The 25,983-nt window shown below is 39.6% G+C and overlaps 1 protein-coding gene across 11 annotated transcripts in view; it reads left to right on the top strand.

Moving 5' to 3' along the window:
• Window positions 1-25,983, top strand: part of cacna1g (calcium channel, voltage-dependent, T type, alpha 1G subunit) — a 148,587-nt gene that overhangs the window by 81,010 nt on the left and 41,594 nt on the right. For all 11 annotated transcript variants that reach the window (XM_086141003.1, XM_086141002.1, XM_086141009.1 and 8 more), the window contains 8 exons: window positions 2,953-3,046; window positions 4,039-4,217; window positions 4,688-5,014; window positions 5,860-6,036; window positions 6,749-6,849; window positions 13,601-13,724; window positions 17,299-17,367; window positions 20,209-20,393. In XM_086141003.1, the coding sequence (XP_085997129.1) occupies window positions 2,953-3,046; window positions 4,039-4,217; window positions 4,688-5,014; window positions 5,860-6,036; window positions 6,749-6,849; window positions 13,601-13,724; window positions 17,299-17,367; window positions 20,209-20,393 (1,256 nt within the window). The remainder of the gene's footprint in view (window positions 1-2,952; window positions 3,047-4,038; window positions 4,218-4,687; window positions 5,015-5,859; window positions 6,037-6,748; window positions 6,850-13,600; window positions 13,725-17,298; window positions 17,368-20,208; window positions 20,394-25,983) is intronic.

Raw genomic sequence — 25,983 nt, 5'->3', positions numbered from 1 at the left:
TAATGAAGTTGCTGTCTTTGCATGAGCTGGATATTACTGCACGATCAGTGAAGTAAATCAGTGATTAACCTTTCATACTCAAGCAGTATGCACTATTGGTCCCAAATACCTGTGAGAAAAAAATAAAAATAAATAAATAAATGATTTTACTTTTTTAAAAGTCAGTGAAAAGGGGACCACATTTCAAATTTCAGTGATTTGACTTTAGAAGATTGGAAAACATTAATTTCCATGTAACCCTACTCTGTAACCTAAATTCCATTGCAAAATACAAAATTAAATCTTTTAGCATGTGCCTCTTTTTTAAAGCCCAATGAACCATCAACAGGTCAGTCAAGCAAAACTCACCGCACCCTGTTGCCTTCAGGGGGTGACAACTGTGTGGCCTTACAATGTATACTGTCATTTTATTCAACCAGGATATTGCAAGATGTCGGGTAGAATTATTCCACTACTGTTTATTACCGCAGTACTGGCATCCTATAACTGGCTACCTGTAATGCTGCGGTCAGTGTCAATTTTTTTTTTTTTGTCCAAACCCTCAGACTGCTAAAGCCTGGTTCACTGAATGGTCCGTATATATATATTTTTTATAGTTATTCTCTTTGTAGGTGGAACATCTTACCAAGACAAACAAGTGCTCTCTTTTGACAGACTGTAGAATTCATTTAATGGACTCAGCTCGAATTTATTAAATTATAATTTGAGTTTTATTTAATGTGGCTTTGCATTGTGTTAATATCATCATAATCGTGTTTTACATCAGTCCCTTATTTCATCAAAGTATATTTGTCTTTAGTTTTACCTCACTATATGTTAAGGGATCTCATTGTTTTATGATATATACTTATTTATATATTCTTAATTGCTTCAATGCCCTTAGTTGTAATATCCTAATTGCTATAGGTTAATCCAAACTGAGTTGATATTATTATTATTATAATTATTATTATTATTATTATTAGTTAGATTTAATCCCTAAACATTAACAAATAGTAACCGCACACACCCACATTTACACAAACACATACACATCTGAAAAGTAGTGAATTAGGTTCGTTGGATTGAGCAACAGAGGGAAGTGTTGATAATCCGCCTACTTATTTCATTCAATTCCATCAACCTTCAACAGACTGCGAGGAAAAAAAACAAACAACTAAATTAAACAACATACATTTATTCATTCATTCGTTATTTCTACTGCATATACTGCACACACATTTGTTGGAGGGGGGTCGGTGCCAATCTCAGCAGACATTGACCAAGAGGTTGGGTACCCCCTGCACAATCACCACCTTATCACAAGGCTAAAAACAGCTTCTCTGGGAGGACGAGGGCAATCTTGTTTTGATGCATTCTCCTCCCTCCTCCCCTCAGCGGATTGAGGGTCTTTAAAATCCCACCCATGATGGTAGAATCAGGCCACTTGCCTCATCAGCGTGATCCTATGAATCAGATTGGAGATCGGAATGACTAAAACTGAAGCGTTGTTTTCGCCGAAGACTAAAATTTGTAGTCTCACTGAAGTCCAGTAAGAGCAATGTGAAATTCAATTACACCCACAAATTTCACTGAATCGTTTTTATCACCTCGTATGTCTAAAAAAGTAGACAATGTGAGACTGATCAAACCTCCACCTGTATTGTCAATCTCAGAAAAAGAATATAAAGTAGTGGTGGTTAGTTTCAAGGGTGTAGCATGAGAATTATGTCCAGAGACAGTGCTACTGTGGAGGTTCTGACTCAACAGGTCAGAATCAAATGAATCCTTCATCCACCTGGCATCCTTGCAACATATGAATAGAGTCTGCAGGCTCTGGCATGGTGCAACAAAAACAAGCAGACTGCGAGGTTCACTGCAGTAGGTGTGCGCATAGAATGTAATTTGAATGAAAAGGCTGGAGGCAGGGAAGAGAAGGAGAGAGAGAGAGAGAGAGAGCACAGAGCCAGTGAAAATAAAGAGAAACCAAGATTTACTTTGGTATTATGGTCTACAACAATGATGGAGATTTAAACCAGGCATAAACATGTATGCAGTATGTGTGTGGATGAGTGTGGGTTGTGTGTTGTGCGAAGCTCTTTGGCAGCAGGGAATTTGTTTCTCTACACCAGTCACAACATACTGATCAGATTAACTCTGAAACGTGCCTTCATCTTTACTACCGCTTGTGTTTTAGTGTGCTTTTTCAGTGAAACCCAATCACTGTCTTTGCATGACAACACAGTATGTGGTACCTCTCTGTGTATGTAAAGGTGTCTCTCTTGAAGTAAAAAAGACCAAATTACAAGCAGGATTAGGGCTGTCACCAAATGAGCATTCCAGGTCGACCGAATAGGAGTCACAAGTCATTTTTTATTGAAATGCAATCCAATTGAAATGGATTGAAATGAGGAGCAATGGACATTTGAATTCTGAATTTGAATTCCCCTCTTGCTTTAGTTCATTGGGAAATATCTGGTACAACATAAAAAACTTAAAACCTTTAGTTTGTCATCAGAATGGAGTCCTTAGTTCAAGTTCAAATTTAGTTCAAATTTGCCATCTGAGCATTTCAAAAAGCTCTGACTGGATTCCAGCACCTACATATTTGAGTGACATATTAAAGTAGCATTTGTTTGATCAATGTGCCCTCTGTTCTATCACTGCACATGTACCTGCACATAGAGATGCTGTAGAATAAAATAACATTTGTTGATGATGAAGCATAACTGCTCATCTTCATGCTTTATCTTTTGACATCCCTGAGTGTAATAACTAATTACATTTTTGTCAAATGGCTACTGTGACAGCCCTAATTTTGGTTGATAATTTTGACATGAGGCTGAAGAAGAATATTCTTTTCTTTTTTTATTAGGCGATATCAATTCACTTGCTTCCCGGCTCTTTCGTGAAAATAACCTTTTCATGTTTCATTTCCCCTCAATTATATATATTATTTCTTTGTGTTTGAAGGGCGACGCCTCTAAATCAGGTTCCGAGGTTGACTCCTTTGCACGCAGCATGGAGGATGTCAATGGCAGTAAGAAGGATTTGTCAGCCTCTGCAGGTGAGCCGTGCAAATGTACAGTGCTGTGTTTGGACCGCACACATCACATGGCTGCTGGAGGCGGGGAAGCTTGGAAACAAACACACTGGACAGACCTCAACACCCCCCCCCACCCCATAATTCAACAACTGGCAAAATCTGAGCCGCCCGTGTTTGTACATTTAACTGCGAGCATTGTTTCATCACGATCTCGACTGAATCCCTGGAGACTACTCGTGTTTAGCTTCCTGCAAACATAAATATCAGCGTTTGTGATGGAGCGGCAAAGTATATCATATATCAACATTCCCTCCACCTGGTCAGTGTCTCTTCCTCAGCCGTGGCTTCTGATCGCACGAGCGGGCACGTGCCAGTTTGCCTCCCCTGCACATCATCAGACTGAGCCTGTAGGCTCGTCCGTAACTTTTCATACACCGGTTCCCATCCCCTCTAATGACCGTCTTTACAGGATGAAAAGCCAAATAAAAACACCGCAACTCCACGACAAACAGAATCTCCTCCCTGTCAGTCTCTTCAGATGGTCCGTTTAAAACTGCTTATGTAGCTGGAAGAGTCTAATATGCATCTGCTCAGCCTTGGATACAAGGTTTGAAGATGGAGGGAATTAGCTTTATTAAAGTTGCATTACCCTCTGCATATTGTGTGTTTGTGACGCTGCCAAACATAATATCCTCTCCCACGCATCCCATAAGATTAATGCCCCACTGAAATATTCATGCTGCTCAATAACTGTTTGAGGGATCCATTTTTAAGTGTTCTGTGTTGCATAACCGAGGGTGTAACTTTTAGACACCCATCCTTGTTTGCTGCCTCATTTCTGCCATTTCTTTTTTTTTTCATTCAGTCAGAACATTTGATTTTTTTTCCTATGCTTTTGTTTAACTTTGCCTCATACTTTTCTTTTCCTGTATGTCACTACATGCCATAATCTTAATTCCCCTCCAGCATATGCCTCCTCTGCTCTCTAAACGTTACTTTTCTGTTCCCAATAGTGCCTGTAAATGGTCATTTGGACCTGAAAACCAGCTTAACCCCTCCGTTAATCACCCACACTGCGGCCACCCCCATGCCCATCCCTAAGCTGCCTGCCGGAGGCGACCCCATCCTGGGCTATGAGTCCCGCCGAGGCAGCAGCGTCTCCGTAGACCCAGCCTCCTATGAAAAGTCGCCGGTAAGTGTTTTTTATGGATCCCCACACACACACATTGCAATCATGTGCCAGTTCACCGGAGGAGGAACTCTGTTCCCCGCATTAATACATGTGTAAAAGGAAGTGTCGGGGTCTTCCACCACCCGTGTCTCATTGAATTCAGTTTGTGTGGCTCACTGATGTGCAGCGAGCTGAGGGATTGACTGTGATTAATGTGGCATGCCCCTAGTGGGGGCTGCACTGCTGCTGCCACTCATTATTTGTCAAATTGATGATTGGATAAAGGAGAATAAGCCAAGATCGCCACATCTGTTCTTGTCTGTCTGTCAGCATGGAGTCTCTATTCTATTCAGCTCCTGTCAAGCCGCGTCATTCCAATCCAGCTTGATTCATTTGCATGAAAGAACGCTATAAGGGCAATAAGTACAAGTTTGATACCATTTGTGGTTGATTATTCACATCTGGGATGTAATCCCACTATCTTCACTCAGACGAGTGCCCGGAGCGCCTCTCCTTATGCTCCCTGGAGCTCAGGCAGTGGCAGGACCAGCCGCAGATCCAGCTCCAACAGCCGAGCTCCGTCACTGAAACGCCCGAAGCGTCAGTCAGGGGAGCGACGTTCACTTCTGTCAGGAGAGGGAGGCTCCAGCTCTGATGAGGGAGGTGGCGAGGGCGGAGGCGGATTGATGGAGGACGATGATGCATCTCTAGCCAGGACAGACTCCATGTCGCAGTCGCTAAGAGGGCCCCGACATCGGCGGATGGAGTCAGTGGAGACGAGGAGCTCCATGGATTTGCCTCCTGAAACGCTCCTGCAGGTACACAGTTGCGGCGTTGTCGATGTGAATGACAGAATATCTACGGTCTATAATGCACCAATTATATTACATTTCATCTTTTTTATGCACTCACAACAAACATTTTCTTAGAATGTCATGCAGCAGATAATGTTGCACTGAACCCCGGGCAACTAGAGTGGGAGGACACATTGAATCTCAGTCTACTCACGCACTTGTGGACAAAAACAAAGCTCAGAGCATCAACCTTTTCTGATGGGCTGCTGGATGGCCATGTGTGCAATTTTGTCTGGTTGTGCAATTGAAAGCCCTCAACTAAGTTAATGGCTCTCTCACTGAGGCTCCGGAATCAACTAAACTCAACTACTGTTGAATTTGAACCTGTGTTTAACTCTGCTCTCAGGGTTGCACCCTGGCTTTGGGCATGCAGAGAAATGGGTCAAGGGTCGCACTGCTCTTTGTTAAACATATCAAAATATTTTATTTTCAAAAATCGTCTCAACTTTGGTAATCCAGCGGGAAAAATGAACAGCAGCACGAAGGGGAAATTGAACTTATACTTTGTTCACACCGGGATTTCTTTTCACTTTCAAACCATCAAATATGAAACTGTACCAGATAGATAATATTAGCCTCGAAAAATACATCGCATTCAGGTCGTTTGCAAGTAAAAAGAGTAAATTCAAATCCAGATAATTGTCTGTGATTGTTTTTTCTTCTTTTTAGCGCAGTTCCATCCCATTAAAGTTCTGTTTGATTCTTCACCTGTTGTTTTGGATGTTTATTGCAAACGTCTTCACGAAGACCAATTTGCAATTACAATTGATTTTTGTATACTTAAAAACCGTCTCTGATTTTTCTGCCAGGTGCCGTTCCTGTATCGCTCAGCCAGCATGCACAGCTCCAGACCCCCTTCACTGGGCAATTTTCGAACAGAGCACAGCGATTGCAACGGAAAAGGGACTCCGTCGGTGGTCGGCCCCACCCACGTCTCTCTGGAAGACAACACTGAAGATGAAAATGCCGAGGAGGAGGTGAACCTGGTTAGTCAGAGTGATTATTAAAACTTTTTGGCGCTTTGGACTCTTCCTTGACAAAATTACATTGCCCACCCTCATACAATCAGATGTTATCGCTACAACCAAGCCACATTTTATAAGATGAAAACGAGACCCTTTTTAAAGGTGTAACATCTTAGTCTTCAAAATTGGCTCCTGCAAATTCATATTTGTGCATCCAGAAAAGAGAGTATGTCTTCCTGCCAATGACTGAATCGGTAGGCTTGGATTGTGTCACTGGTTAATCCAACCGGTTCCCGTATTGCACGGACGTTCCATCGCCAACAATGGATGATTTGAGTGGCCGAGCTGCAAATTGCTGCCAATGAGTTGCTGTGTTGTTGAGAGATTAGATTTTAAGAAGACTAAGCTTCAGGAATTAGAACTAAGTTTAAGTTCATTTATAGACCAGGTTAATAATAAGTTATATTAATATAGAGTTGCATAGATATTCTGAATAATGTAGTATCGGACATTGTAAATAAACATCACATCACTCCGTGATTTGACTCACGTGTCTTGCCACATTCTTTTATATTCAAATTACCAAAAGACCTGATGAGGAGGAATTACTTGATGAATGCCGTTTTAATTAGTTTTCCCTTTTAAGACCGGTTTGTGCATTACTGCAAAACAAAAGAAAAGAAAGAAAGAAAGAATTAAAAAAAAAACTTCCACGTTTACTGTCTCGCCCCAGGGTCGTTTCGGCCGATTGTTCCACTGGCTGGAGAAGAAACAGCCGGAATGGTGTCGACAGAGAGACACCTGGTCGCTCTATCTCTTCCCCCCAGAGTCCAGGTAGGTTTCACAGCTCTGCAGACCTCCGCCATGCTTTTGCCAAACAATTAGAGGTTCAGGGAGTGCTGCACTCTGACGGTTTGTTGTTGTTCTCTGGAGGAAACCCTTGAATACCGATGTTTTGCAGCACTGAGAGTAATTTATGTTTGTGAGTCTTTTTTTAAAATGGATTTCCTTATAGTATTGAATCTTACCAATACTCTCGCTGCAGAACTCCCCCGTCTGCAAATATCTGCCATGTCAGGGTTGAGTGCGCAAGACCAGAGGGAGGGCAGGGATCTGCATGTTATCTCAGCCACGTGCCGAATCCGTCGCTCCTTTTCCTCCCTTCGCTCCACACCCGCACTCCCACCCCCTCGCCCTGGAGGGCTTTTGATCTGGGTGTCTCTGTTGTCTGTTTTGAGGATGTGCCGGTGAAGGCAGTACGCTGGGTTCCTGACTGCCATTACAGCATCACAACATGCTAATTAAACATCAAAAAAAAACAACTTCCCACCCACCCATCGGAAACTTTAACGTTAGCAACCGCAAGTTTCAGGCCTTGAGCATTTCAGCGTCTGAAATCAAATGACTCTCATATGCACCAAAGGAAGTATCTACATCCTTAGACCTACTTTTAAAAATAAATAAGGTGCAAGAGTGAAAAGTTTGCAACGCTGCACTCAACTTGAAAATCAGTTTCCCTTTACTTTACTGCTGATCTAAGAGTTCGAATTTGAATAGTGCGTTTTGGCAACTTCTCGGGTTGTCAGTAAAGGCGTGGTAGGAATGGTTGCTGCCAAATCCTTCTCCCTCTACCAATATACAAAAGTTAATTGTGCTCATTTCAATTTGGTCATTAGAAATCTGCATTTCAAAGATTTGCATGTAACTGACCATTGTAGCTTTGAATATTGTAGCCATTTTCCTGAACAAGGTCAGAACAGCGCTACCCTATTAAGCACTACCCCACAGAAAGCATTACCTTACTAATCGCACTTAGCCCCCCACCCCCCTGAAAAAAACAAAACAAAAACGATAAAATGAATGTATGTATGTATATGGTTCTGAAATGGGTAGTTGATTAGTCACTTCTGACTTCCAACTACTGGTACTTCGAATCTTGGTGACTGAATTGCAATTTTTGTAAGTCGCTTTGGATAAAGGCGTCTGCCAAATGACTGTAATGTAATGTAATGTAATGTAATGTCTTATTTACTACATATTTTTCTTTCCTCAAAAAAAAAAAAAACATCTCAGTGGGTGCAAACATACAATATTTCAATTGTTAATCCTGCTTTCAATGGAACCCATTTTTCCTATGACAACCTTTTATTTTCTTTTTTATAACAAAATACAAAATAATGGGTAAGGGGCAATCAGTGTGAGTGTGAAAAACATCTCATTTGATTTTTTTCAGTGAACCAGTAGAATTTGAACATTTTTATATGATCTGGCCCCGACCGCTTCGTGCTCGGTATTGTGCTAGTCATTGTTATATAATGGGGGGAGGCAAGGGTGAGAATGATGTTGAGGACACACACCCAGCATGGTGCCCTTTCTAGCCTCCAACCATCATGGATACTCTTCTGTGCTCACAATCACATCAAGAGACAGCAGCTGGTGGGAGGCTGGAGTCCAGCTGTTTTCTCTTGGATCAGAGTTCACCTCGACCTGCTTTTGTGCTTGCTGATTTTACTGATGGTTACTGCAGGGTGTGTTTTAATGTATATACGTACACATGCTGGGATACAGTTGCTGCAATTAAATAATCTCGCTGCAAGCACGGGTCCTATCAGCAACAAAGTCTGTGGATGTATGTGCAGACGGAAATGCAGGGCATGTAGAGCATGGCATATAAAATATATGATTAGATAATGTGAATTATACTAAACTTTGTTCCAGGAGTGGGTCATGTTGGCTATAGATAAGAAACTACAGACAAGAATAGAACAAGACCAGCAGGGAAGGAGATTTAGAACTACAGTAAACAGTGAAAGTAATGATCTGTGGCATTTTTATGTCGAAACTTTCAGTTTTGCTACTTCCCTTTGCCAAATGACAAAGTATAAAAATGTTTGAACCTATGGCTGAATAAAACATTAACTGGTCTTGGCATCTGTTAGCTGTTTCCTGGAAGGCAGTCATACACACAGGAGGTGATGCACTTTATACCTCCGATTTTGTTTGGATTGCACAAGAATAGAATTCTGGGTATTGCATTCTGAGTAATGCACACAACCTCTCTCCCTGTTGGCGTAAGAAAAATGGTAAAACACATAAAGATGGGGAGGTTACACTAATTTAAAATATCTTTAAACATAAATTAGTTCCCGCCACCTCTGTTGTAATCTACTTTGGAGATCCTCCCCCGACCAATTGTCCAAAGCTTCATGAAAAGACTTTTTGGAGAGCACTCAGTCTCAGGTGATCAGGATATCACCCAAAATTCCAAACTGCAGTGACTGCATTGAGTTGTTTATAACAACTGGACCGCATTTTGTCATCTCTCTAGTTCGGGATTATTTTGGGTGAACATTGTGTTTCTCTGGTGTCACTGGCTGATGTGATGTTTCTTCTCCAGTGATGTTGTTTATTTTGCTGCAGTAACATTAACATCAGCACCTGTTCCTATTGCACAAATTTGTTCAAGAAAGCACTTCTGTGGGCTGAATCTGTGACAACGCAGACTTCGCACAAGGGGAGATGGTTGGCTAAGACCGTTTTAATCTCCCTATTGCTCATACATCCCATCTGGATAAAGCCCAGATCATTTCAGTTTTGCGTTGCATGTGTGAATGTGTGAATGGGGCCCCTGTCCTGGATGAGCAGCTAGGTCACCACCTGTTACACAGGAGGCATATCTGATACAGTAGACCATTTTTTTAATCGGCTGCTTCACCGACCTGTCAAAGTGTTCTTAAACAAGATACTGCGGACCTAATTGCTCCTGATGCTGCATCATCTGTGTAAGACTAAGCCCTGGGCTTTACATTTTTCTTTTTTTTTTTTTTGAGAAATCCATCTGTTGTATTGCTTGTAAGATTTGCGCTAGTGGCGGGTTAATTGAGGTGAGTGTCAAGAAGCTCGCAGGCTCTTTCTACCCTGCCAGCTATAGCATCTCACTTGCCTCAAGATGTATTTTGAGATTGTTTTTTTGGGGGGGGGTTGGTCTCGGGAGTGTGTCTCCTCCCATACTGATGTGCCTTGTGGACGGGGAACTGTGCCGCTAACAGCATCTTTCACAGAATACTAAATTTGTCTCACTGTAACACATCAATGTAGAAAAAAAAAAAAAAAAAACAGCTGCATTTGGCAGGGCGTAGATTCAGAAACAATAAAACATGAATGTATAAATAAATAAAAAGCCAGACTATGCGGTAAGTGGATTGAACATTTCTGTAATCCATAAATTTACTTTCAACAACATAAGGTCTAATACTGCAGGTCTCCAAATCCCCTGACGTTTTGGTGGACTTTGAGAGTACTAGTACCTGTATTTTCATCTTATAATATTAAAGAACCCCCCCTTTGTTGAGAACTGATAATGTCTCAGAACAAATATGTTTTTGCATTGAAATTCAGCATTTTAGACAAAACTTTTGCATGCACCAGAATCATTTTTGGAGCTTTCATTGTAATTTGCTTGGGACTGTTAACTTTGGCAACATCAATTAAAAAATAGGCTGCACTGGCGATTCATATTCACAAAGTAGTCCGTAGTTAATTCTCAAATTCATTACGGTATATCTCAGTCCCTTTAACACTCCATTAAATCTATAAACTCCATCAAATCACCTAATTCAAATTCTCCTCCTCCCCTTGGTGTCCACTTTTGTTCCTGCATTAAACTTTATCATCCAAAGTCTCTCAGCCATCAGAAATACAGAGGGCGTTTATACTTTTATGAAACCTCCTGGCCAACCGACTCAAGATTGGCATACTCTGTCCTTTTTTTTGGACTGTTTCTCATGTAAACGGGCGTCATGGATGGCAGATGGTGATTCATTTTACTAAAAAAGCCTGACAACAATAAACTCAAATGCACGTGTGTCCAGTTGGAGTATTATATAAATGAACAGTATAGTAGCTTGCAACAAATCCCCCGACGTAGTTGAGGTCTTTTTCAGCTGACTCAGACTAAAACTGACGACAGGTTTCATGACACTACAGTGCTATTTGAAGTTGAATTGTGATTTGTGGAAAGAGGGAGGGAGACTCAAGCATCAGACCTCTTAACACTTAAATGGGAAATCCAATCTGATTGATGGTTTGAATATATTTATATTGTGCTGTAAACCGGGTCCTTGGATTTAGTCGCCATGGAAAGTTAGTCTGGGCAACCTAACAATGACCACAAATTAAACACTGCTGTGGTCACAAGTGATTCGATTTAAGATTACCAAAGCAGAGGAATGTGCCATAGAATAAACATTAAGAGACGGAACACAAAGGGAACAAAAACAGCGGTTATTCTGAATTAATGTAAACACAAAGCATGCTGCGACCAAAGTTTCTCTCAACTCTATCAAACACGTTTCTTCTCAGCAAAAGACTTGCATGTGTTCTTGTTCATTAAATTAAACCAACCGTCCATGTAGCTCAAGCTGCTTTTATGACGGTATTCATCTTATCATTTCAAAAATGGCTCTGGAAATGCATCATTAGGCACCCCTGCTTCTAAGCAGAGTCTTCATATCAATCCTACGCCACACAATTCAACTGGTTGTTTGCCTGCTATTTCCAAAAGTGATGGAACAGTAGGGTGAATTAATGGAAGTGGGACGGACAGACTCGCAGAGCGAAATGAAATTCGAGGTTTCACAGCAATCTTCATGCCGTTCTAGTTGCGGTGTCCTGTAATATAATATTGAATTACGCTCTCTTTTCTCTGCATTGTGCGTTTTTTTTTTTCTTTACTCTGTAGAAGAAGTTTCGCTCGTCTCCACTGACTAATTGCCTCCTGGTGTCATCTCAACACATCAAATACCTACCATTATTGAAATAGATATTTCATCAAGATGTTTTATAACTTTCTATTACAGAAATGACATTTTAGAATTCATAGAGCACCTTGATATGGACAATAATAATATAATATAATTTAAATATATTATATATATATATATATATATACATATATATATATATGTGTGTGTGTGTGTGTGTGTGACTAATATATATACATATTATATATAATATAATATAATATAATATAATATAATATAATATAATATAATATAATATAATGTAATATAATATATACTGCTCAAAAAAATAAAGGGAACACTTGAACAACACAATGTAACTCCAAGTCAATCACACTTCTGTGAAATCATAGTGTCCACTCAGGAAGCAACACAGATTCATTTTGACTTGCTTTAAGGATATTACATCAAAGTTGGATCAGCCTGGAGTTTGTTTTTACACTTTAATTTTGAATGTGATTCCTCCATGGTTGATACAATTGATTTCCATTGATCATTTTTGTGTGATTTTGTTGTCAGCACATTCAATTGTGTAAAGAGCAAAGTATTTCATAAGAATATTTCATTCATTTAGGTCTAGGGTGTGTTTTTTAAGTGTTCCCTTTATTTTTTTGAGCAGTGTATATATATAGTATTTGTATTACCCTCTATATGTATTTTGTATTATTCTCCATATGTCCTCTTTTTGGAATCAACATCAATGACTTTATTTCGACAGGTAAATCTTTTTGTACAAACACATCACAATGTCATATTTTGCAGGTCTGACTCAATGGTTCACTTTGCTTCGTGTGTGTGTGTGTCTGTGTGTCTGTGTGTCAGTGTGTCTCTACATGAATGAATTGGAAGTCATTGCATTATAGCACTCAGCCAGATATTGGCCCATAGAACCACAGAGCAAGAGATGGCACCAGATGCACTGTATCCTCCATGTTTGCCTGCATGAGTCAAACACATGAATTCTTTAGCAAGGCACCTCTGGAGTGCAAATGTCAAGGGGGAATTAGCTATATGAATAATAATCATCACAGTCAAACACGCTCGGCGTGTGTTGACACAGTAGTAGTCTATTGCCAAATAAAGCTGAAAATTCAGATCCGAGCCACACGATATCCGTCCCTCGCTCAACATTTACACCGATATGAGCCATCAAAGTGGATTTGTTGTACAGTTTAATCCCCCCGCCCTCCCCCGGAGCTGCGTGTAGTGTTTCCTCTTTTTCTTTCGCTCTGTTGTCACCAGCTAAAAGCCTGGGTATCTTTTCATGTCGGCTAATGAAAGTCAGGTATAATTAATGACTCCTAATTCTACAGCGGTTCATTACAAATTACAGTCCGTAAGACGAGCTCTGTCGAACTGGATGGCATATTTACGTGTGGAAGTGGAAATTTGAATGAATGGCCTTGAAGACGGTAAAATATGTCATATTTTACACAGCAAACAGGACTCAGAGCCATGAATTAAGACCACAAGTATCTAAGTACTCTGTATTTTTAATGAGGCTGTGACAAAGTATGTCTGCCTGTGCTTCATCTTATGAAATGACTTAAGACCCTTAAAGTCCTTGACCGCATCATCATAAATGCACTGAATCCACAACGAAGTAAAATGGTGATTAAAAATTGCCCTAAGTAAATACATATGTATACATATGTATACATATATATATATGTATATATATATATATATATATATATATATACTGTATATGTCTGTGTGTGTGTATGTATGAGCAGAACATTCCACTGAGGAACAGTAATAATTTATATTTTATCTTCTTGTAGGTTTCGTATCCTGTGTAACAGAATCATTACGCACAAGATGTTCGACCATGTGGTGTTAGTCATCATATTCCTCAATTGCATCACCATCGCCATGGAGAGGCCTCGCATCGACCCCGCCAGTGCCGTAGGTTTCCTTTTTCTCTTTTTTTGTAACCCCAACAAATATTTGCATTGTATACTTTGAAAACACTTTAATATGCAGTTGCCCTGAGAGGCAAAGTTTGAGAGTTTTTGGTCTGAAGAGGATTGTTGCATAACATTCTGTATGCAGGGAAATCCTCCCTTTCTGCTTGCAGGCCTATAGTTTTTGGTTAAGTGTAGCCTGCATCCTTCATATCATCGCCCCTGAGCTAATGCACCATCTCACATAGAGGAGGGTTGGCTGGCTGGTTTGCAGAGACACACACGCATAAACATCGAACTGCATATCTTTACCTCCTTCCAGCAATAGCAGCTGCTACTTACAAAAACACAATCATTATCAGTGTTTTATTATGGTTATTTATTTATTTCTCCTCGCTGGGCGAGGTGTTTGGCAAATAGGCTTAATTGTGCTTCAGTCCTGCTCGCTCTGTTCTGCTGCGTTTGCAGCTGAAATGCGGAGGAGACGGTGCCATCGTAATTGATTCAATTATCTTTTGGCTAGTGTACGTGGCTAATGTCCAGGAAAGGCGATATTTAACAAATGGGAGCCGCCCCATAACGCCATTCAGTCTCATCAGAGCAGAGAGCTCTCTCTCTCACACACACATATTGATAAGATGATGTCTTCTTTCACCTCTACACGTGCAAACACGCACACGCAAATGCACATCACGTACCCATGTGCATGTCCAGTCTGAGCCATGAGGCCATTATTCAAATGAGATGAAGTGCATGACGCAGAAAACAGCCAACCACAAGAAAATGAGCAGTCATTACGTTTTTGGGCCGCGTCTCTCCGCTCCGCATCTCATTTAACTAGGCGGGTATTTCATGGTAATGTTTATTTGTGTGTGTGTTATGAATTAATGAAGCTGATTGTGAATCGATTTCTACTGCCTGATTTTGGTTTAGCCCCATATAACAACCAACCATGTATCATTTATTGCTCCTCCGTTAGTAACAAATACACTCTGTCGCAGGGAGTTACCTCACCTAGGATGCTTTGCAGACTTTGTCTAGTCAAAGATTTTTATTCTAGCCTACAGAATGAATAATTTGATTATCGTCCTCGAAGTTATGTCAAGCAGTTTTGTATTTGGCCAGTGACCCGTTGTTGTTTTGGATTGGTGCTCGATGTTGCCTGGATACTATCTCTGTGTCGCCCGGTGGAAATGATAGGGGGTGATTATACCACCAATTATGTTTTATTTTTCCTAATTGAGAAAGGGGACAATACATCAGCGTCTAGAGCTCCAAATTGAATTATAGCAGCCTCAGCAGTATAAAATACAATCTAACTAAGTATTTGTTATCCACGTCATCTGCTCCAGACAAGATTAAGACCGAGAGACGGTACAACATACGAAGGATATCTCTTCCAGGAAAGCTTTCATCATCGTCCAGAGTCTGTGGATTGCGCTTTCTGTCAGCCAGGAATTCAGGAAGTTTGTAATCGTATGATTAAAAGTGGCATTAAGCGAGACCTTTTTTTTTTTTTTTCTATGTACACAGGCAAATTGCTGCACAGGGATCTACTTTTCCAAATTGCCGCTATCATTATATGGTTATGGTTATAGGATCTTTAGTACCTTAAAAGTCAGACAGGATTTGACTACCAGTGAGCGGGGCTGGCAAGGACAACCTGTAGGCGGTGATTGCAGATTACCTCCTGGAAGTGAGGTAGTGGTTATTGTTTCCAAAATGTTCAGAGCAGTCCAACGAATAAAGATCTACCATTTTGCTGAGCCTTGTTGGCTGACGTTATAATGGCTGACTGAGGCATGCTAGTTCAAGCTGAGAAGGAAACTACAATTATAGATAAGAAATCATATGCAAAAACGAGAGCTTTTACTTTTATCTTAAGGAATTCCTTGTTTTCCTGATGCCATCAGTTGCATTTGGTTCCTGTTGCCAGTTAAACGCAGTTAAGTCAGTGATCGGAAGACAACGTGACATAATGAAACAACTTTTTTTTTTTTCTTTACAGGCCAGAAAATAAAAAATAGATAAATAAATAGGTAAAAAAATAACAACCAAAAACTGCTAAAATCCTTGCAGATCAGTACACTTTCTAGACATTTTCTCTGTTCACAGATTGAACAATTGAGTATAATTACAGAATTCTGCTCCAGAAAATGGAAACATATTCAGGCTCAGCAGAGACTTGGGCCGCATCTCTTTGCAATTAGGATGGGATAAGCAAACTATAGAAATTAAAATTCCTTTGTATAGTCAATACAGACCAGCTTGTCGAAGTAATTTGAGATTTTCTGACTGCATTACATGCAATGAGTAGATGCAGGTTTGTTTGTCATGTCTGCAAAATAATACAGAAATGCTGCTTTTTAGCTGAAATCGATGACTCATATTAATGTTAAAAAGTTATTCAAAAGCGAAAGAAACATTGAAGGACTCAACAAAGTTGACATTCACACATTTAGTAAGCACGGAAGTGATGTTAACATATCGGCTGCAGTAAGCAATGGCTGGATCTTAAGCTCGTGCTCAGCTCAATTATCTGTAGTGCTGTCATGCATGCCGTTCCTGCAAAAAAAAAAAAAAAAAAAAAAATTAAAAAAACATACCACAGCACTGACGTTGTTCTGTTTATGCATATGTAATTTCATGTTTCTCTGAGCATGTGCAGTGGATGCCAGGGGCCGTGGGAAAGACAGCCACCTAAACCAGGGTCGCATCTTCCCAGATGGTGGGGAAGTAGGTTAAATAAGCAGCAGACGAAGGGATCTGATTCTTGCTAGTCTTCTTGTTTTCACTCTTCAGTTGGTGTTTAGCTTAGTAAACAGTCTCCCTTCAGCTTGCCAGCTGCCCCAGGCAACAGGGAAGCATTGGAGAGCAGTTTTGTGTACATTATATGGTGATATCATCACGCTGTCCTGCTGCATCTATCTAAAAGCTTATTTTACACAATTTTTATTCGATAAAAATGGCTTTAAGACAAATATTTCATCGTGGCCTAAGGCTTTGTTAAAATGTATGTTTGACATGGAACTCAATGCATTCATCAAATATTTTGGAGGATGACAAGTAAATACACTGGACTTTTTAAACTGTGAAAAAAAAAAAACATTGTACAAAAATAATAAGGTAGACTCCATTGTTGCCTTGTAACCTTGAAGTAGATACTACTACGATTACCACTACTACTAATAATAATAATAAGATGAAGGAGAATGATAATTTAGTATTCAGCGTTTCACACACAGGCCCAGTTTGCATCGGTTTAGGAGGAACATTCAGCCCCCAAATGGCTGAGGGCAGGAATGCTAACTAATACCGAGACTCGATCTATCTATACATCCATCCATCCATCCATCCATCCATCAAAAAAGCATCTCAAAACTTTTAGGGAAATAATCCCCTTTGTTTTTTTTTAGAACTCCCAATAAGAACAACCCCTCACACAAACACCGTCAACACCACCACCTATCGCTGCACACAGACAGTAAAGATATTGATTCATAACAATATGAAATACAAATGATCCATCAAAATACTGATTTGGAATAATTAGTATTTTTCTTTTTGCCTTACAGGAGCGTATCTTCTTAACATTGTCCAACTACATCTTCACCGCCATATTTGTTGCTGAAATGACTGTCAAGGTAAGTCCTAGTATCTCGACTGATTCACAACATCTCTGCACAATCGATCAATCAATTCTCCTGCATGTTTCAAGATCTTCTTTTTCGGCTTTTCCCTTCAGGGGTCACCACAGCGAATCAACCTTCTCCATCTAACCGCATTCTCTGTATCCTCCTCTCTCACACCAACTACATTCATATCCTCTCTCACTGCGTCCAGAAATCTTCTCTTTGGTCTTCTTTGAGACCTCCTGCCTGCATGTTTTAAGATGAAAAACCAAAATGCGGTTTATCGTGTCATAGTTACTCTAAATTTTGATATCTGGGTAAAAGGGATGCTGACCGTGACCGTATAAAGTGTATGTCTCTATATGATCCTGTAATTCAGTCTTCTGTAACTTCTATCTTTGCAAGGTGTCTTAATGTGTAACAAAATATGAGGTATGTCATGAGTTTTAGGAGAACAGTTCTGTCTCAAATTAGCAGCCTTGAAAAACCTACACAACAAATGTACTCACTGATAATGTAAGCGATGGAAACTCGAACCGCATTCCCAAAATGACTCAGGTATAAAGCTGCAAAGATACCCGTGTGTGTAGTAAACTCCCAAAACACAAAGGAAAACAGACATGAGCTGGGGGAAAGGGAACAGAAGAGAAAAAAAGGAGCTTGGGACCCAAATAGACACACACACACACTCTCTCTCTCAAAATATGCATGCACACTCTCAGAGCTGTTTTATAAATTTAGACAGAGTACTGTCTCGCCAGGATTCAAATGGGCCAGTTGTGAATGGTAATGCAAGAGGAGGCAGAGGGGAAAGATAGTTCATCGCTGTCACTCATTTGCACCCTTTGTGTCCATTTATGGTCCATGTGCCTGTAAGGCACACAATGATGGTGTATGTTTCTAGAACCAAAAACACACAATCACTGATTCTTTGTGTAATGATCGTCCTTACTCTGTAGCCAAGGGATTTTAGTGTTTTCTTTTCTTTGATAACATCAGGAAAACTTTTGATCCGTTCATTTCATTTAATTGATTTATGTGGTGTTGCCAGAGGCAGAAGAACTACCAAGGTCTTTAAATGTAGACAAACAGCAAAATATAAATATTTCATCAAACTGAAAGTCCAGTGATGCATTTTAAAATGTGGTAACTTGATACGATGCAGTTTTAAAGATGAAACCAGGGAAATTAGAGGTGGCTTGTCTCACTGAAATGCCAAAGGTGTCACCAAGAGATTTATAACCCAGGATAAATGTCAGCAAACAACACAATTTGTTGAACAGAACTGTGTAAGTTATTTATTCATTTATTTGTATATGTTTTATCAGTTACTTATTTCATTGTTTTTCAGGGTAATGTTGTGACAATTCATTAAAAACACCAACTCTTCAATAGTTTAAAGATCCCAGTGACTAAACTGTTATGAGTATCAACTGAACCTAGATTCAAACAAGACTTAAAGATAGCTTGTGTGATGAGAGGAATCGCTGTTAAGTCGTTTACACTTCTTTCTAATAATTTACATTGAAGACTGAACTATTTTTTAAGATATAAACACCTCATGTTTCCAAAAAGGACACAGAGATATTTTATTTTGATTTCATGATGACCAGATTTGATATATATTTGAATATAAAAGAAAATGAAGATGGTATTCAGATGGTATTTTTTCAGGTGGGGAAAAAAACAAACCTGTTTACCTTCTTTGAATTACAAAGTAATATGCTGTCAGGATTGTAAACTGTAGCCAATCAACATGTTTTTATCTGGACTGAATTAGTGTAAACTGAAATACCATGGCTAGCTCTTCAAGACAGAGGACTGACCCAGAAAATTCTCTTGTCCCAACAGTTTAATTCCTAGTATTTTCATTAAAGCAGTGGATGGAATCAGGCATCGATTGGTATTTTCTTCTGCAGACTTTCTGAAAATTTTGATTAAATGTCAAGTACATTTTTATGGTAACCAGATGAGTGTTTTACTGTTGGATTGCTGTTACTGTTGTAGACAGGAAAGCAGTGTCAGTTGATCTGACCTAAACTCCAAAGCAATCATCTTAAGAGTTGTTTTCTTATCATCTTGCATACAGATGTGAGCAGCTCATGCTTTTTAGGTCTTTGAGTCACTCAGTTGTGGTGACGCAGATTCTATTCTCATCTCCGTATACCGATCCAAAAGGCATCTTTTTATTTTATTTTCAAAAACATAATGTAAAATTCCTTTAAGTCGACGGTTGCTTTCGTAGGCTGAAATCCAGTTACACAAATGAGTAAGTTGGCAGACTCTGTCTGAACTGTCACTGCAGTGTTAATCATCATTTCTAATTCTCATACACATATTTCCTGTAACGTGCACTGATACACATTGATGTGCGCAAAGAAATGTAAATGATACATTTTATCAATTTTCCTCCCTCTCCTGATTCAGCTGCAGTAGGTGTTTAGAAATGCATGAAATATGCAATAAAATAAAGGAAAAGATGGCCTGTTTAGCCTGATTGAATAAATTTCAGGTAAAAAAAAAGGGAAAAAAAATCAATTTCTGGAATGCAAATTACATTTGAATAAAAGAAAAGTGGTACTTGTTGAACTGTAAATGGTGGAAAGCTTGCGGCTTCTAGGAACTCCGCTGCTAAGCTGCAAATAAACAATCTCTGAAAAGTAAATAAACTGTGAATATAAGATATTAAACATTCAAGATGGTGAGATACCAAACACAACCAAATATATCTTCAATAAGCAATGTATTTATTCTAACATATTGGATTAATATTTCATCATTAATATATCCAAACAAGACCATTCTCCCATGAGAAAAACAAAGTGCATATCTCTGCGTTTTGTTTGTGCCCAGATTGCTGCTTTGGGTTGGTGCTTCGGTGACAAAGCCTACCTGAGGAGCAGCTGGAACATTCTGGACGGGATGCTGGTGATGATATCGGTCATTGACATCCTGGTGTCTTTCATTTCCAACTCCGGTACAAAGATCTTGGGCATGCTCCGAGTCCTGAGGCTACTAAGAACCTTGAGGCCGTTACGGTGAGTGATGCTGGAATTTACAAGCCCACATTTTCAGATGTGTGACTTAGAATGCAAACAGTAGTTGCCAGCGTTAAATTCATACACCAAAAAGCCATTAACAGAGCACCCGGGTATACATGTTTTTTTATTTAATGATTCATTGTGGCTTTTCAAAATATCACACACACTATTTGGAAGCTTTTCAAATGTATGTGTGTGTTGAAACAAGATTGCACAGTCACTTATTTTGATGTGTATTCATTGGTTATTGTCAGTGTGAGCTGGTGTTACAATCACTATTTATAGGGAATGGAAGCAAGGTTTGTACTGACTGTCCCTGGCAGAGACAGCTTTATATCAGAGTAGTGCTTTACATTCATTGTTTTTTCGTGAATCAAAAAAAACCCACTGTGGTTGTGTGTGCTGAGCCTTTTGCTTGTGTGTGTTTTCACGCTTGACTGGGCTCACAGCTGCATGCTTGATGTCTCGACACCTGAAGGTGAGGCTTTGCCCTCTACTGAATACTTATTACGGTTTCAGAGGAGAGCAGCAAAAAATATTTTTCTGAACTTGACCAATCTCTCGACAAAATAAGACGATTGACTTACTTGCTTGACGTTGTCCGGCTGTGCAATGTGAAGAGTTTCTAAATGTTTGCTTTACATCTGCATTGAATGCAAATTTTGTTATTAAGGGACAAGGTTAACCATTCTGCAGTTTTATGCACACTTTCAAAGTATACTGTGCTTGTACAAAAAATCTAAAATTTAGCATATAATTGATAATATCGCACCAAAATAAAGTTAAATTATGAGAAGACTTTCACATGAGCATTGTATTATTTCACAGACTGGAGCACTTTTTTTGGCATGTCAAGTTCAAGTCTTCCAGTAGTATAATTTACATCTTTTGAGAGACTTCTTAGTGTTCTGTTTAATAATACCTTCTCAGAGCTTCCTCCTCTGAGACACAGGGTACCACAAGGTTCTGTTCTAGTCCCATCGTTGTTTTCACTCCATGAAAACAAACGCTTGGATCAGACCAAGATACTGCTTGGTCTGATTCTAGGCTCATTTCAAACCAGCTTCCACTGCTATGCTGATGATGTGCTGCTATACACGCCATTAAACATGGATGGGTTGGTTGCACATAAACTCAGCACCTGCCTGGCTGCTGTTAAAAGCTGCTTATCTGCAAATATTTGTTTCTGAACTTGGTCAAGAGAAAATTGACAATCATTGGACCGTTAAGGCTGTGTCATCGTTCCAACAAATATCAGTGTGCCAATGTTATCCAGTGCAGTCAGCGAGTTAATAATCTCCAGTTGTTTGTTGCTAAAAATATTTCTTTTTACCTCCATGTTAAAGAGATCACCTGAGTCACCTTCTTCCATCTCTCATTCACACACCAAGGTAAATTGATCTCTGATGAACCCACTGCATATTTTTGGATTGTGGAAGGAGAACGGAAAAAACGGTTTGAGTCCCAACCAGACACATGGACATCATACAAATACAACATAGAGATGTCACTTGTCAGAATCAAACGAGGGACCATCTTGCTGAAATGTAACATGCTGCTAAGATTATCAATTATAACTGACCAAAACACAATTCGGATCATGCAAATATGCGTGAGACCTGTAGTGTTATTTGTGTTTTGATCATTTGTTTTAAATTGATCATTTGATCATTTGTTTAGAGTCTAACTAGTGCTTCACTGCACCACAAAGAAAAGGGAATATGTAAAATGTCCAGTTCATCTCTTAAGCAGCTGCCCTGGCACTTAGAAAAATAGTGAGCTACTACAGCTCTTTGGGGGGATTTTCACAGAAATATATCCAATTTATGAGTTCAAAAGTTTGCTGCATCCGTTGCTAATGGCCAGCTGGAGGAGTAGATTATGAATGGTTAGAAGCATTCATGTTTATATTCTACGTCATATGGAATATGTACTCAAAGCTGGGTATTTTTGGAGGGGGTGATTCTGCAATGAGACAACTTGGAGGATTGTCTTGAATTTTGCCAGAACGTTCTCATCTCTCGTGTGAGAGCAATTTATTTGTGCGGCACGTTAATTCAAGGGAAGGTATCTAAATGACATTTGTGCAGCAAATTCATCCTCCAAGGGAATCCAAGGTAAAGTTAAAGATCAGCGCTGGCGATATTGTTCAAGAAAATATTAAGTCCGTAATCTCCATTTGGGGACATGGTATTACAAAACTATGCAGACACAATCGTGGGACTACTCACACTAAACTACAGTGACTTTGCATTTTATAAATAAGTCATTGTGAGCTCAAAACATAATACCCCAAAACGAACCCAGCGGAATGCAGGAGGTTCATTTGTAAAATGTCTTGTCAAACAGAATTTGCTAAATTTCCAGTCTCGATTGGTGGTTTCCGGGGTGCTAGTCATAGTTTCCATGGTGCCCTCCTTTAGTTTCAGATTTCCCTTCAGGGTTTATGGAGCACAAAATATTTCATGATTTGTAATGTAATTTGGTACTTAATAAGCTGAAAAAAAACGACCTCATTCTAAACCCATGAGAGTAAAATTTTAATTAGCCTCCAGAGAATGCGCTTGCTTTGTAAATTAGATCTCTTACAAGTGTGACAAGTTGAACACTCAAACAGAGCACCTGATCCTAACCGCTGCTGATCCTGTCGAAATCTCTCAGCCGTGTGCTCTGCCCTGTTTAATCCCCAGAGGGCAGCAGGGACGAGACTGTATTAATGTTGAACAGGGGAAGGTTTTAAAGTCAGATTAGAAAATATGCGACGATTACTGGAGGAAACGGGATAATTTTTCAGTTTGGTGAGAATATTCCAGGGAGCAAAGGGCAGGGATTTCCCTGGGAAGTCTCATCATCAGTTTGACGAAAATTCAAAATGACAGCAGGAGAAATAGGATTAGTCAGACATACCGAAGGCAGGCCTAGAGGACTAAGCAAGACAGGAAAAGACAAAGGGAAGTGCTTGGCAGCACAGCTGAGGTGCCAAATGTCTTACCAACAGACAAGGGAAACCAAAAGTGAAACATTTCAATTTTATGACGTGCGGTCAGCTTGCATGTCATTAGCGAATGTCTTGGGTGCGTCCCAAATAGCTTCATTGCCATTTTAGTTCCTAAATTGTTTCTAAATGATGTGTTTTTAAGGTTCAGTTGTAACTACAAGCATCAAAACCAAAGTGTCATAGTATGAAATAGGGGCTGCATTAATTTCATCATTAATGTTTCAGTACTATACAAAAATAATAGTTTAATGTGTAGACTGATGCTGCAGTGCTTGAGATATACATGTTTCATTGACATTATCAAATAATGCATCCATTTAGTATACAAATGCCATTTATGATTATCTTCCATAAGACAGTAACATGAATTTTGTCTCACACCTACTGCGATCTACTTCAAGTAATGTCTCGTGAAATACATCAAATTAAGATGCTAAAAAAATGCCTCACAGCACAAAGGACCCTGGTTTGAATCTGAGAAGGGGAGTTCGCATGTTCTCCCCGTGTCTGCGTGGGTTTCGTCCAGGTTCTCCAGTTTCCACCCACAGTCCAAAAACATGCAGCTTAATTGGATAAAAATTTGGAAAATTGCCCCAAATGAGTGAGTGAGTGAGTGAGTGAGTGAGTGAGTGAGTGAGTGAGTGAGTGAGTGAGTGAATGGTTGTTTCTTTATATACGACTCTGAGTGCAGGATAAGCAAAAGAGGGTGGATGGATGGATGGATATTCTCCAATTGTCGTACTTGTCTGAATGCAAATAACTTAGGAAAACCAGTATACTGTATCAAAATTGAATACTCTAATGATACCAGTGACAAGGTTCGACAAGCTTTTTTCTTCTGTAAAACCTGCAAGTTTTAAATGATTCATAATTCATCATTTTAATGGGGGCTTTTCAAGGAGTGGGCAATCTCAATGCAGCCCTTTATACCGCAGTATTTTCAAATGAAAAATTCTGAGGTCTCAGTTAAAAATTCTGCTGATGTTAATACATGTACCATTATATTCCAAAATGAAAGACTTTGGATTATAACCTTAAATATGTACAAAGTATAAATAAAGAAAATTACCAGCCGCCTTTGTGAGTGGAAAGGCAGTTTCTTGGTTGAGTCAGCACATACTGTACGGTATGTAGGATGACAATCATAAAGTTACCGTTAAATTTTAAGCTGCTTATACCGGGAAAGTGTCCATACAATTCTACTATTCCGAAACAAAAGACTGCTCCAATTACCATGTACTTTCTCCATTAAAAAAAAAAAATAAAATAAAAAAGGTGTTATAGCTTTACCCTAGGAAAATTTAAAGAGGCTGCACTTTGGCCAGGAGTCTCTTAACTAGGAAAATTAAACACATTGTTATTTCTGCACCATTACAAGAGAGTAAAGAGACATATTTGCTCTGTTAGTGTTGAAACAATCAATAAAAAAATCATGTAAAAAAAGAAAATAAGCGAGAGGCCATGCAATTATATGTAACTGCATTTTTAATACTACCAAAACACCTAAAGCTATAAAGAAAAATGGTGGAAAAAAAAGTGTCCGATTCAGTTTTGCAATCCATAGAGTAAAATAATGTTTTGTTAGTTTCAATTTCAGCTTTCTGCCATCACAGTTCGATTGTGGCAGGCTCACACTTGCAGAGCGTATAAATTAAATATGAGCTTGTCTGTGTTTTTGCCTCTGGCAGCACAGAGGGGTCTGTGGGGAGTGGGGAGGGTTTGGGATCACACAGGAGGCATCGGAAATGCTGCCGCTGACCTGTGAGTAATAATCAATCGACAACCATTTATGTGCTCACAGTGTAAAAACTCCTGACAGCGTCTCACTTAGGTAGCCAACTTTTGAGCTTCTGACAGTTTGAGGAGTTTGTATGGGATTATTGGAATGCGTCTGCCTTCTAATCGGCCGGAGGGCTTTGGTGAGAAAGGCCGCACCTCGTCGGAGATACATTGATGGATTTCGGGCCTTTTTTTTTTTTTTATGTGCATTTGTGTGTGCATACACACACTCAAAAGCTACGCATCAGACCTGCAGCTACATGGCTCACAGCTTGCCAGTGTGAAAAAGCCAGAGGTTAAAACCGCTGTTATCAAAAACAACTCTTATATGAAATGACACCAACCACAAGTTCCCGTTCAAAATCTCTCAACCCACCCCTGTCTTTGCATGAGCATTAACTGTATCTGCCAGAATCTTGGCCGACGTTGCGCCATCTCGAGGTTAGTCAGCCAACTGTTGTTTTTTTGTTTTTTTATTACTTAACGTTCCCTTGCTGTTGACCCCTGTCATCTTGTTCTTTGAGCTCATCCCTCACTTGTTGATAATGTAATTACCCCCCCGAGGCTTCCACTGGGTAGTTAATGTGCGTTTTGGGCCACCATGCCTCATTTCTGACAGGGCCGACCATGGCCAATTAACTCACCCCATAATTACCATTCTTCAAGACATGTCTATTATGTTTGGACAATACCTTAATTCATGGACTAAGAGTTGTTTGCTCCTTTAGCAACGGATCTGTGAGCAAAGAAAAGTTTTGAAGGGCTGGGGAGGAAGGACGCCTGTAGGTTAAAGCGAAGGGAACGTAGAGG

This window comes from Fistularia commersonii, chromosome 33 (assembly GCF_037954325.1).
Source record: "Fistularia commersonii isolate RoL2024-O1a breed Wild chromosome 33, RoL_Fcom_v1.0, whole genome shotgun sequence".
Lineage (NCBI taxonomy): Eukaryota > Metazoa > Chordata > Actinopteri > Syngnathiformes > Fistulariidae > Fistularia > Fistularia commersonii.
The sequence above is the reverse complement of the archived record's forward strand: the minus strand, read 5'-3'. Positions and strand labels throughout refer to the sequence as shown.